The 13,982-nt window shown below is 40.7% G+C and overlaps 2 protein-coding genes across 2 annotated transcripts; one reads left to right on the top strand and one right to left on the bottom strand.

The window, feature by feature from the left end:
* The first annotated feature begins 4,576 nt into the window (after window positions 1–4,576).
* Window positions 4,577–6,860, top strand: atf3 (activating transcription factor 3). The gene is made up of 4 exons (XM_054761951.1): window positions 4,577–4,714; window positions 5,264–5,504; window positions 5,590–5,697; window positions 5,778–6,860. The coding sequence occupies exons 2-4, from the start codon at window positions 5,265–5,267 to the stop codon at window positions 6,054–6,056; spliced, it is 627 nt and encodes a 208-aa protein (XP_054617926.1). The 5' UTR covers window positions 4,577–4,714; window position 5,264; the 3' UTR covers window positions 6,057–6,860.
* Window positions 6,861–9,839: 2,979 nt separating this feature from the next.
* On the bottom strand, window positions 9,840–10,831 carry batf3 (basic leucine zipper transcription factor, ATF-like 3). The gene is made up of 4 exons (XM_054761866.1): window positions 10,749–10,831; window positions 10,580–10,684; window positions 10,460–10,504; window positions 9,840–10,385 (listed from the first exon to the last, which is right to left on the bottom strand). The coding sequence occupies exons 1-4, from the start codon at window positions 10,779–10,781 to the stop codon at window positions 10,269–10,271; spliced, it is 300 nt and encodes a 99-aa protein (XP_054617841.1). The 5' UTR covers window positions 10,782–10,831; the 3' UTR covers window positions 9,840–10,268.
* Window positions 10,832–13,982: the final 3,151 nt, after the last annotated feature.

A 13,982-nucleotide genomic window follows, 5' to 3' on the forward strand; every position in this document is an offset into this window, starting at 1 on the left:
GAGTCGCTGGGCTCTCCTTCAGAGATAGGGTGAAAAGCATGGATGGATGGATTGTTATTAACATTGCTACGCCAAAGAACTACATCACTGGTGTAATGACACCTCGCCACACTAACTTCACCACACGCTCGCTCACAGCACGTCAGCGCCAAAAGGTAACGCTACATATTGGAGCTGCTGCTGTGTTTTTATTTTTGAGTTAGGAAAAGTTAACGATAGGTGTAGCGTTCGTTTCTATGTTGCTATGTACAATCGATGCGCCCAAGAAGGAAGTTCTAGTAATACTTAAAATGACCAAAATACTGTAAGTATTACATGTCATCATGAATGTACCTGTTACTACATGGTCGCACCATGTATATAAAACCATAAAAGGTTTTTGGAAGTGTTTTAATAGCATCTTTGTAGACTGAATTGTGTCCCATTACGTGCATTAATGTGCTGCCTCTTTTTATCTTTTTTTTTTATATCTTTAGAACGTGTGTTCATGTCTTACATAAGGATTGTGTATGATGGGCAAAATTTAAAAAATGTAAAAAAGTGACGTTTTCCTTTAAGGTGAAATTATGTTTTTACTACTTTAGTTGTTGCTAACTACTTCATAATACTCATTACTGCCACCAGCAGGACTGGAGTGGAACAGCATCCACTTCTGCATGCATATTTACAGTTGACTCTTGTTTTAATGTTTTGTTTATTGTTTTACTTTTATTAAAACATCATCATGTGTTGTCTCATGTGCAGTGAATATTATCCATCTTTCATCCATTATGGTTTTTGTCCTATCTTTTTATGTTTTTTAAGTGATGACAACAGTGTTGGACTTTCAAAGCTTTTTGTCACTTCTGTAAACACAAATTCAAATTCCCCCCAAAAAACTCTGACCCATCCCTGGGAGCTGGATGAGAGCCAGAAGTCCAGCTGGGGGTTCTCTTTTTGTCTTCCTGTAACAGGAAGTGGACACGCACACTTTGTGTGAAGTGTGACCTCTGATCACTTCCTCTGTGGCGCTGCTGCGTTTCGGGAGGCAACTTGGCGTGAAACTTGTGAGGTTGGCGCTGATGCTCTTGGTAGTGTCACCTTTGACCACTAATTACCACTAATCATGTGACTGTTGAGTCAGCAGTCACTTGATTAGGGAGACGCCTTTGGCAAGCTTTATGATTGACAGTTTGTTACCATGGCAACTCATCGACCGCTTATTTGCTGCACGTACGATTTTTTTTTTTTTTCAAGATTACGATCAGATACATGATGTCATGAGGGGGCTCACGTGACCCAATGGGGGAAGACAAAAAGCGGAACTTCTCTTCTCGGAAGCGTCCAAGCGGCAAGACGGCTCGCTTACCGGAAGATCACAGAATGACAAGGAGAGATACACAGTATCTGTGTGTGTATGTGGAGGGGGCGGGGCTAGGAAAGGAGGGAGAGCGATAGTGGCTGAGGAGAAGGAGGGGCGAGGGGGCATTTCCCGGATTCCCCGTGACAAGAGGAAGGCGGAGGGAGAGGAAGAGCCGACACTTCCCGGAAGAGATGACATCACCAGCATGTGACTTTATGAAGACGCAGAAAATACAAAACTAATTTCAAGCAGTGTTGTAGCTCTCTGCTGCATCAAAATCTATGCTTACTCATTGACGTGTGGAATTTAAAGAAAATATCAGCAGAAGGCAGACCTTGGATCTGCTGCTGTGTTGTCTTGGTAACTCTGCATAAACCTTTTATTCTTCCCAATTTAAACGTACATACACGCCTCAGAAAGTGATGACATCAAACTTGTTTTTTTCTTCTTCTTGTTACTTTCTGTTCCGCCCCACAGAGAACAACGCAAAGCTGACTCTGCGTGTTGTCATAGTGAAACTTAAAGCCTTGTGCAAGGTCACAGAGGCCGAAGGCGCCTAACGTGGTGGTTTTATGGACTGATTGGCATACTTGGCAACATTTGCATTAGAAAATAGGGGAAATGTTCACCAGCAGCCAACAGAAAGAAGAGGAAGAAGTTGCCGGTTATGCTTGTGCTTACTAGCAAGTAGATTTGAATGTGCTTTCATCAGCATTCAATCGTGGTGATACAGTTGCGCAAAAGTCCCTTATTGTTATAATTTTCCAAATTTCACCATTTAAAGTGTCTGGTGTTGTAGAAAAAAAAAATAATTTACTCATTTCCAACAGTGTTCACTGTCCAACGGGGGAGTCACAGATGCAACACACACACACAGGAAGAGAGTTGGCGAAGCAGCCAACCACCAATTGTTGGCTCCAAGCTTCCATCATGGTGCAAAATCATTTAAAGGTGACCGAACTCGCCAGGTGTCACAGAACAGGTTGTCTGCAGAACTCAACTACTAGCAGCAAATAGTTTGTGGTTGCATTGTCAAACGTTGTGAAGCGTACCGAAAAAACTGCTGAGCATCACTTTTTGGTACCCTTAGTCAGGGCTGTGGACATACCTTGGTCACATCCAAATTAGGAAGAAGGCAAAATAACAAGAATAAAGATGTCTGTCCTCCATGAATGTCCTTTGCGTATGCTGCGTCCTGGTGACTAGCGACGGCGTCATGATCGTGTGACGCTCTTCAGTGTGAGGGTGAGCGTATGGCGTGCAGTTCTCTGTCAAAACACAGGGGGCAGTGTTTTCCCGAGAGTGAGCAAACCCAAAAACTGAAACTCAAACAGGAAGTAGAAGACGTGACTCAAAGTTCATTTCGAAATGAAAGAAAATGATCACGTCAGAGTTAGAAAACCTCATTAAATGGTTCAAATGTTGAAATTGTGCTCAAGTGTTACTTCAAACATGACTTGTAGACTGTTGGATACAAGGGTGTCCAAAAATCTTCCTAAGCATATTGTAAACACACAATGAATTGATTATTAATGAGATATATTATTAGATATTAGACATATTCACTTTGTCAGCTGTAACACAAAGCTAAGTTGTTTTTTTCATATAGTTTAGCATTGGATTGCTTTTAGATGGGAACAGTTTGACCCTGGAACAGATTATTTCCTCTGGGGTGCCAGATTGACTTGAAGGTCCACAGTAATGGATTACTAGCAGTAATAGTAATTACATACCCATGGTCCGACGCGTCATGCAGTGACTTCCTTTCCTCACAAGTCCACTCGGAAATAAAGCCAGTGTGTGACGTGTGTTTGTGTGTGAGATGCTGCTGCTAATTCAAGAGCACACTATCAGTGTGTATTAATAACACATACACACACTTTGTTGGGGGTCTATTAATACACATGATAAAATCGTGTCACTTTCTTTTCCTGACTGTACTCGCTGGTCAAGTGGAATTCAGGCAGGGAAACACCGTCGTCTCCTCGTGGAACATCACACACACACACACACACACACACATGCAAGACCACTGAGGCGTTCCTGAGAAGTTCCTGACACGTTATTCAGTGTTGCAAAGTGCACCTTCTAGAACAGGGGTCTCAAACATAATTTACCCGGGGGCCGCTGGAGGTAGAGTCTGAGTGAGGCTGGGCCGCATCAAGTATTGGGAGTACCTCTCGGGGTACATCACGATACAACACGCGATACATGGCTCATAATAATAATATCTTGATACAGTAATAGGGTGAATCAAATAAATAATTTCACAGTTTATATTTTGCTGCATTCAGCTGGGATAGGCTCCAGCTTACTCGTGACCCGAATGAAGACAAGCGGTATAGAAAATGGGTGGAATTTTTTCTACCACATGTGCATCCTACAAGTAACATTGGCTTGTATTACAGTAATCTTTGAAGAGAAAATGTGACTCGGCAGGGCCGCAAATGGCCCACGGGCCACTGGTTTCAGACCACTGTTGTAGAAGCTTATAGGAAGTCATCACGAGGATGTTTGTCAGTGCTTCATCTCATCCAAACACATCTTTCTAGCTCCAGTCACCTCCAGCCCTTCTTGTTAGCTTTTCACAATAAGTGTAGTCACTCCCTGTCACATGATAAAGCGTGACCTTTCAACTACCTTTACCTCCTTGTCGTCACTTGATTGATATTTTTAATATTAATAAATGTTATTATAGCTTTCTGGAATTTTCCGATTTATGAGCTACACCACCTGAGGCTTTAATGCTGAGTCACACTGTGCTGCATCCCATAATGATCTCCCTTAATAAGTGTCTGCAGGCCAGTAAAGACAAACAGACAATATTAAACGAAGAAATAAAGGTCATGAACATATGGAATCTAGGGGGAAAAAAACATAAATCAACTATAAAATAAAAATATCCCAAATATGTAATAATTAAGTGTTGGTGAATAAAGTCCTGATGAGAAGATGTAGAAAGAGTAAGAATAAAGGTGAAATAATACAACAATACTTTTGTAATATTGTTGGAATAAAGTTGTAATTTTGTGAGGGGAAAAAAAGAGCTGCAGTGTTGTTTGGGGAAAAAAGTTAGGAAGTTGTAGTCGGCAAGAGGAAAGACGAGAAGAGAGCATTGCATCATCGCGCTATAAGCTTTCTATAAATAGGATGACGTCATTCTGTGCGCTCAGTCCTTCTCTCGGTCCGCCCTCCTTAAGACGTCAGTAAGCCCCGCCCACTGCCGTTCTGCTTATAACAGCGCGTGATGCAACACAGCCGCCACATGCGCCGCTTGACACCAGTGTCGGCAAGGCAGAGATTTCTTCTTCTACGGTTTTGAAAAAGAAACCAACTCTTCTTCGTCTTCGCTTGTCGCCGACCACCTCACAGGTACGAAACTTGTAACACTAAATTCTACTTTTACGTCTTGTTTTCCATGACAGCAGGACGAAGTAACACGCTAAAGTGTCGTCTTTCATTCATTCGAGTGCTGGCCGTGTTTTCTTGTTTTGAACTGAAATGATACGAAGACAAACACCAATAAGTAACTTTAGTCACATTTTAAAGTGATTTAAGGATTACCGGGTCCGTCTTTATTGGACTGTTCTGACTTTTAAAATTGTCGTTTTTTAGCGTGACAAGTCCTACATTTATATATTTGTTTTCATTCAATTGAAAATATGATTTGATATTGTAAAAATTGAAGCCCATTAATGTAATAATAGTAATACTGTTAGGTTCCATACCATTTTTGTATAATTTGTAATGATGTTGTGTGGATGAGTAATAGCTTAATTCATGTCTATTATTTTTAATGACTACATGAGTCATTAAAAGTCTCTTTATTCCCAACAATACAACATATTAATAATGGCGTTATAAATAATAAGAGGCGGTGATGAATAATCAATAGGGGGCGTGGTCACGTGATGTTTCCAGGATGATGCTGCAGCACTCGGGACCGTCGCTGGCCGACATCAGTTGCTCCGCCCTCGTCCCCTGCCTGTCGCCGCCGGGCTCACTCACCCTGGACGACTTCACCAACTTCCCGAGCACCGTGGCGAAGGACGAGCTCCGCCTCGCCATCCAGACCAAACGTCTGTGCGACGGCCTCAGCGCCGATGTCAGCTCCGATGGCGCCAGCTCATGCTCGGACCGCGGCGCCGGCAGCAAGCGAGAGGTGAGTCGCCGCCAGCGCCGGCATTGTCTCCGCTTTTGGCGTCTCGCTGTGATGATGTCTAAACGTGAACTTTGACCTTTGGCAGCTGACGGGTGAGGAGATGGACAGAAGGAAGAGGAGGAGGGAGAGGAACAAGATCGCCGCCGCCAAGTGTCGGAACAAGAAGAAGGAGAAGACGGAATGTTTGCAGAAGGTTTGTGGTCCTTACTTTTTACCGTCTTGGTCCCGGTTGGCGCCCTCAGTCGTCTGACCTCCATCTTGCTGGTCTTGCAGGAGTCTGAGAAGCTGGAGAGCGTCAACGCCGAGCTGAAGGCTCAGATTGAAGCTCTGAAGCAGCAGAAGCAGCAGCTAGTCTACATGCTCAACCTGCACCGGCCCACCTGCATCGTCCGGGCCCAGCAGGGGCAGACACCCGAGGACGAGAGGAACCTGTTCCTCCAGCACATCAAGGAGAGCACCTTACAGGTGCACCACCTCCACGCCTCGCCCCCCGAATCCGCAGACGCCGCCCTCCTCAGCCTGGACCAGATCCAGTGTTCTAGTTCCATCTGAGCACGACTCTTTTAGAAGCACCATGGAGAACTGAGAAGGACTGGTGGTCCTCAAAGCTGCTGGGAAGGCGGAGGAAGGTGACCCCTCCCGTTGCGCCCCCCGCCCAGAATCCAAAGCTGCTGATTGGACAGGCCTTCACCTGCACGACAAACTGGACTTTGTTGTTCACGTCATGTCCAAGGAGAAGATGGAAGATACACGTCATGACACGTCCACTAGGTGGCGCTGACTTTTGTACCACTTCCTGTTCACTGAGGCACAAACGGGAAGCTGAAAGTTTTAATTTATTTCTTATCATGCTGCTAATGCTAATGCTAACCACTCAGGACCTTACCAGTCATGTCGTTTGATTGGCACGTGGTTCTCCACGAGGACAACTTAGGACACCGCAGCCGGCTAGGCTATGAGACACGTCCACCACACATGTGCCACATGCACGTGTGTGTGTGTGTGTGTGTGTCTGGGTGTAAACTCACAAGTTGTGTGTATGTGTGTGAGACTTTTTCCACTTCAAGTTGTTATTGTTTATTTTAGCGAGGCTTCATTAGCTGGTTTGATGTTAGCACACCTCAGTCAGTGAGGATGATGAAGACCGTGTGCTCTTCCTCAATCTCAATAAACTATAAAGCGTTCCAAAGAGTGTGTATATGTGTGTGTGTGTGTGAAAGAGAGAGACGCAGGCGTCTGCGTGTTCGTGTTTCCGTGTAGTCATGTGACTGTTTCACAACATGTAGCAGGTCAGCACCAGTACCAGCGACCACTGTGTCCCCCCTTGTAGTTTCCTTTCTTCCAACTTTGCGTAATAAAATGAAAAAAATAAAAAAAAACTGCTCTTGTCTTCATAATGAGTTAACATACAATATACACACATTATATACTGTACATATATATAGCAGTAATACCACAAACCATAAAAAATATTTATATATATATATATATATATATGTGTATTTAAATTTTTTTTAATAATTATATATATGAGATAATAGTTATGTAAATTATATATTATTTAACAATATGAATAAACATACTGAACAAATAATATAGAAAAATTAAATATGAAAAATGTACTGCTAAATCTATTTTCAAAAAAATATATTTAAATATGTTCACAAATTAAATTACGAAAAAAATATATATTTATGTATTATATATTATATTAAATAATATATATTATAATTATATAATATATGCATTATTTGAAATAATAAAAATAAAAATATTTAAACTATATTATTTAAAACGACGAATAAAAATACTGAACCAAACTTAAAAAAATAAATAAATATGAATAAAAACACTGTTACATATATCTTTAAAAAATAATATTTAAATATGTTAAATTACAAAGAAAAAAATCATATTTTATTTAAAAATATGGAAAAAATAAAAACATTTAAATCTGAAAAAAAATACAGTAAAATATATTTTTCAAAAACATTTAAATGAACTGTATTAACAAATTTAATTACTTAGAAGAATACAGTATATATTATTTATGTACCGTATATTGCAGTATTATACGATATATACTGTATTATAACTGTATAATATATGCATTTTGCCTGTGTGCCCAGACTTTATGTGGAACATTTTGCTTTCTTAGGAAAAGAAACAGAAAGCAAAAAAACAAGATGACAAAAAGGTCAAAAGTCAAAAAGAAAGGAAAAAAATAAAAGACACAGTAAAAAGATATATGTACAGTATATGTAGATTTATAGATGTATATATATTAGCATGAGGAAGCAATGATTAGTTAGAGCCATGGACGTCTGTTGCCACTAAATGAGTTAATTTAATAGCATTGATTTTATTGTTTACTATTGTCCTCATCATGTTGCCATTACTTATTACTCATAAACGTAATAAAGTATGTTTTCGAAGTCTGGACATGTATTACACACATATACATACATTTTAATTTATAATAATTCATATTTACAGTAATGAAATGTGAATAAATGTTACAATTAAACCATTTTAAAAGTGTAATAAATAAAACAATATTATATAATAAACTGTAATAATAATAAAATGTATACATTGAATTTAAAGTGTATTTATATATATATATATTATAGTCTTATAATCGTATTGCTAAATGTCTGACAGTGTCCGTCAAAGGTCAACATTATTATTTGTAAAGGGTGAAATTTGCACTGCCACTTTTTTTAATATTTAAATCTTTACCAGCCAATATATAGTAGTACGGTTTCTATTATTTTTCCTGCATTTAAATTGATTCTTTTTCGTGTTTATTTAATTGTGTGTGTGTGTGTGTTTTTACCGATAATATTGTTCAACAATGTGACAGTACAACTTTATTCTTGTATTGATCGCATTGGCAGGTGTACCTAATCAAGTGTCCAGTGAGTGACGATGTTTGATATCAGAGAGACCAAGCAGCAACTCCTCCTGAAAGCTCAAATATTGACACACACTGGCTCGCATGAGGTCAAAGAACACACACACACACACACACACACACACACACATACTGCCTTGTCATGCTGTGTGTTGAACAAGACAATGATGCAAGTCAGTCACGAGCAAAGGTAAGAAGCCCATGACGCAACTTGACTGTCACACCATGTGACCTGCAACCTGTGGAGGTCAAAGGTAACGACCACGTGTTTCCTGCTGACACACAAACAGGAAGTTGGGTTAAGAGTGAAGCGCGAAGCTAACCAGGGTTGCTAAAATGTTCTAGAAGCCTCCTGAGACCAGAACAAAAAGTGACCTTTCAAAATAAAGGTGGTGGGAAGCGAGATGATGATGTTGTAACAATCCACGGAGCGGTATGAGTATTGAATCTCTGCCAACATGACTTGAAGAAACTTCCTGTCAGTTTGTTTCTCTTCACTTTTGGTTGCGGTTTCTTCCTGTTTTTCGTTTTAATTATATTTAACAACTTTGGTCACAAGATTCACTGTCACTTAGTAGGAGCGCGTCACTGCAACGTGACTGAGGTCGAACACGTGTACGTTGAGGTGGACCGACGCTCCTCCACAGAGGTCACGACCTCTTTGACATCCAGATGAGCCTGATCGCGCAATGAGGACGTGTAGTAGTGTGGTTGCTATGGAAACATTTACCATCGATTTAAGGCATCTATTCAAAGTTATTTGAAGTTTTTAAATCAGATGAAGGTTTATGTTGAAAAAGTCAACATGAATCCGTTGTATGAAAATAATCAACTAATAAAATATTTATCAAATACTGTACTATAAGTAGTGTAGTAGTTATTTACCACCAGGGGGCGCTGTTCCTTAGGTCAGCCCGTGACGTGTTGAGCTGCTCGCGTCTGCGCTTAGTGACTAGCAGCCTCTAGTGGCTCATTTCTGTACGACATAAAAAGTCATAAAGTGGTCTGCATTTGTTTGTGTGACACTTTTTAAGGCGTGAGAAGGCTTAAAAAGAAGGCTACAGCTTTGTGCTTGACTTGAACGTCCCTAAGTGACGTATAGGACACATTTAGGAGTGGCTGGCCTATCCCAGGATACGACTAACCCAAAATGGTGGCGTGTCAGGTAGGCTAGCTCATTTCCATTTCTTGCCATGAAAGCTAATTTTAAAGCCATTTAACAATTGTAATGGGAAAATAGGGTGTGAAGTATTACAATTAATCAATTCTTACTATATTTCTTAAATACATTTATAGATAACAAGGTAGAAAAATATCACTATCGCGCTTTTAGCCGTAAAATTGCTACGGAAAGCCTGACATGATTTGTCACAATAGCAAAAATGCTAATAAGACACTCAATAAATGTCAGTCTTTTATTCAATCATTCATTCATTCATTTGTTTTCTATGCCGCTTATCCTCATTAGGGTCAGGGGGGTATGCTGGAGCCTATCCGAGCTGACTTAGGGCCAGAGGCGGTGTACATCCTGGACTGGTCGCCAACCAATCGCAGGTCACTCTTTCAATGATTTTCAATCAATATACAGTCTTTGTTCAATTCAAAGTACATGTGTGCCACACAAAACGTGTCAAGAATGCATGTAGCATGATTGAAACATCTCATCTTCCTTAATTCACACAATTAGTAGCCACTTAAATCGTGTGGTTACAAAGCATACTTGGTGTGCATATACAACCACTTGACAATGCGTAAAGTAGGTAAATAGACAGATGGATTGATACTGTAGATGATTTTTACTTTTTATGGAGGAAGAAAGAAGGTAAACCTGCTCCGGACGCAAAGACTCAGACCGTGCAGGACGTCATGACGTCATCTTTCGGGCAATGCATGATGGGACAGACAGGCTCGTGGATCCTCAGAGCTTCAGTCAGCAGACGTTGTTCCTCACACAGCGATACCACCTGCACGTATTTACATTTTAATGCGCTGAGCCCTGCGCGTGTATTCATGTAATTTATCGTGTGTGTGCACGTGCCTGCTTCCTCAGAGTTATGTTCCTCTGCTGAAGCTTCTCACAGGCCTGCAGGACACAAGTAAACAGATGGTTATTCATGAATAATCATGTATATTTGTTGTTAAGGAAACACACACACACCTGGTGCAACATGTCAGCTCTCTGTGTTTGTCTTTTGCGACTTTTCTGGGCTGCCCTTCTGTTCTTCTCCCTCATCTTCATCCTGTCTTCATCCTCAGAGAAAGCCTGACACACACACACACACACACCTTTAAACCCAGGTGAGTCAGTCAGGAGGAAACGCTCTTACCTGGCGTGTGAGCTGCGAGGAGCACGCTGACATGTCAGAATGTTATGCAGGCTGACTGCGAGTGGACGTCAAGTCCAGTCGAGTTTTGAGGTTTAAGAGGAAACTTTCACTTCACTTTTCTTTTCAGCGTGTCACTTTGAACATCTGAGGCGCCTTCTCATAAGTCACGTGACCACCAGCAGTCCATGCAACATCATGGGAGTGAGACGTCGCTCATAGACAGCTGTGTGTAGCTCTATCTCGTTGACCACCGCTCTCCAAAGTTTGGCCTGAGAGCCCCTTGTGGACCACAGATAGTTTTTTTGTTGTCCGCGTTTTTTTTTTCTCGTAACATTAACACGCTCCAGCATACCCCCGCGACCATAGTGAGGATAAGTGGCATAGAAGATGTTTGGAAGGATAACATTAACCCTTTCAGTGCCATGTTCTGTGGTTAGAGTCCCTTGATAGAGAGAGTTACAACATGACGAGTCGAAAAAATACGGTCACGTGACTCGCGGAGCCATCTTGGGGCCAAATTCGCGTTTGCGTTCGCCTTTATACAACAGAATACAACAGTATTCTTGGCTGTATTGTTTATTCATCAAAAATGCCGGGTTGTTGTGCATTTGGATGCGCAAATAGACACGACAAGGGTTTCGAGCTGTACAGATTCCCTTCAGATATCAACAGACGGACAATTTGGGAGAATAAAATCAATCGTTTGGGCTGGAAGCCGAACTCGTCTTCAAAGCTGTGCGAGGTAGGTCAATTGAGAGTGTTCGGTCCCATGTCTTGTGTTTGGTGTTGTGAATTTCTGTTTAATGTGAATTCCACAAATACAAATTACAATGATTGCTTATGATTAAATTGTAGTTACCATGGCAACGCTTTGTCCGACAAACACACACAAAATAAACATGTCTTGCAGATCTTCATGTCAATGTCCTCATTTACCCTAAGTTTCATTTAAAATGCTTCAAAACTGTGAAAGGAATTCGCACTGTTGGATGTGAAGTGCAATAATGAGAAAAAAATTATAAAAAATCATATTATACTGTTTATAATCTGGCCCAATTTTAGATTTATTTTGATCTGTATGGTCAGGGAACCTCATTTCGTGCACTTAATCTAAACTGCAGTTATTTCATGGATATTACATTGAATACCTTAATATTCTTTATACCACTTTTTACATGCATTGTCGTACTGTGCACGCTTGAATTGGCCCCAACATGGCGGCGTAATCTCAGTTGTTTTATATCAAGGGACTCTATCTGTGGTGTCGCTCTGCTGCCGCCTATCTGCCTTTTATTGAAGTGCACCGCTGGCTGGCAGGGGCGGAGCTGACCCCACACACACACACCTGTCACCAATTGCTCTGCTGGGCCACTTAAGCGGAGCAGAGAAGCACCCACGTTGCCAGATCCTCGATTCTTGCTGCACACCACTGTTGTTATTTCTTGCTCAATGTGATTGTGAATTACTCTGTGGTCATACCTCTTGCTTGTGAGTATTTTTGTTTTCTCCCTGCTTGGCGTTCTCCAGCAGTGGATTGCTTTTTGCTAAAGCTAGTTACCTCCTGCTCGTTTGGGAGCTCTTTCAGTTTAGTGTTTGGGTTTCACTTTCAGCAGCATTACCTTTTTCCCTGCTAGCTAGTCTGCAGCATCCTGATTTGTCTATTTTTCCTGCTCACGTTTTACATCGGCGTCCTTAGTTCTCCTTTTGGCTTTTTGCCGTGTGTTTTTCTGTTTTTTGTACCAGCCTATTTTTTTTGTATGGACTATTCTCCTCTGCGGAGCTGTTTTTGTATTAAACACCTTTTTGTATAACTGAGTGTGTTCTCTGCATCCTGGCATCCAAACGCTGGCTATTGCCGAGTCGTGACAATCAGGTCCCTAGAGGACAAAAGTCTACTCCCAAAAAGTGCTATAACAACATAACAGATACTTTTTTTTTTTTTTTTGCTTAGAGCTCTCGACCAACTTGAGTTTGAATAAATACCAAACATGGAAATATTTTTATTTTTTTTAACCTGCTAAATGCCCATTTGATTCAATGATGGCACTGTTTTTGCTTTAAAAAAATACACAATGAGTTATTTGCCGTATAATAAATGTTACAGGCCTGGGACATAATTTCAGGGTTTCAGTTTGTGGAAAAATAGTCAAAACTGTTTGGAAGAGATAGGACAATTTTGATAGTGTTTCCTACTGGGAACACCCCCCCCCAGGTTACTTCCGTCATAAGCACAATTTTTCACCCCATTGTAATTCTATGATAAAAAGATGCAATTTCTAATTTCAGGGTTTCATTTGGTTTAAAATTAGTCCAATTTGTCATATTTACTACCAAAAAAAAAGTATAAAAATCAGTTTTATTACTAATCTTCTGTATAGTTAAGCCTGATCTTTGACATAGAGCCCCAGCCCCTAACATGTTGTATATGGAAAATAACTCATTTTGTTTGTATTCTTCTGAGCAAAAACAGTGACATCATTGACTCAAATGGGGATTTAGGGGTTCAAATCATACAAATATTTGTGTGGTATTTTTTTATTAGAACTCAAGTCGATTCAAAGAGCTAAAAAAATATATAATTATAATATAATTTTATAATTTATGTTTTTATAGCAGTTTTTGGGAGTAAATACTGTATATTTGTCCTCTGGGGGACCCGAAAGGTGGGGAAACTTGGCCTGACTGTCACAGAGGTGATTGATTGATAATGGTCTACAGTCCCTTAGCCAATCAGGACGCAGAACACAATGCATGTTCATCCATTTTCTATGCCTCTTATCCTCACTAGGGTCACGGGTATGCTGGAGCCTATCCCACTTCGGGCAAGCGGCGGGGTACACACTAGACTGGTCGCAGCCAATCACAGGGCACATATAGACAAACAACCATTCACACTCACATTCATACCTATGGACAATTTAGAGTCGCCACTTAACCTAACATGCATGTTTTTGGAATGTGGGAGGAAACCGGAGTGCCCGGAGAAAACCCACGCACACACGGGGAGAACTTGCAAACTCCACAAAGAGATGCCAACGGAGATTCAAACCCAGATCTTCCTGATCTTCTGACTGTGTGGCCAACATGATAACCACTAGGCTACCGTGAGGCCCATGCATGTTCATATGCTGTAAAAAAAAAAAAAAAAACTTTTTTTTTTTTAACATCATGAGGGAACACTGTATTTGTTAATTATTAAAGAGAAAATGGCTTCTCAAAGTTGCGTCTGATTTC

This window comes from Dunckerocampus dactyliophorus, chromosome 19 (assembly GCF_027744805.1).
Source record: "Dunckerocampus dactyliophorus isolate RoL2022-P2 chromosome 19, RoL_Ddac_1.1, whole genome shotgun sequence".
Lineage (NCBI taxonomy): Eukaryota > Metazoa > Chordata > Actinopteri > Syngnathiformes > Syngnathidae > Dunckerocampus > Dunckerocampus dactyliophorus.

Coding starts and splice junctions, on each gene's coding strand:
- atf3 (XM_054761951.1), top strand. CDS start 5,265: ATGATGCTGCAGCACTCGGGACCGTCGCTGGCCGACATCAGTTGCTCC. Junction 5,505..5,589: donor GCGCCGGCAGCAAGCGAGAG/GTGAGTCGCCGC, acceptor GACCTTTGGCAG/CTGACGGGTGAGGAGATGGA. Junction 5,698..5,777: donor AGACGGAATGTTTGCAGAAG/GTTTGTGGTCCT, acceptor CTGGTCTTGCAG/GAGTCTGAGAAGCTGGAGAG.
- batf3 (XM_054761866.1), bottom strand. CDS start 10,781: ATGTCAGCGTGCTCCTCGCAGCTCACACGCCAG. Junction 10,685..10,748: donor CCTCGCAGCTCACACGCCAG/GTAAGAGCGTTT, acceptor TGTGTGTGTCAG/GCTTTCTCTGAGGATGAAGA. Junction 10,505..10,579: donor GAGCTGACATGTTGCACCAG/GTGTGTGTGTGT, acceptor TGTGTCCTGCAG/GCCTGTGAGAAGCTTCAGCA.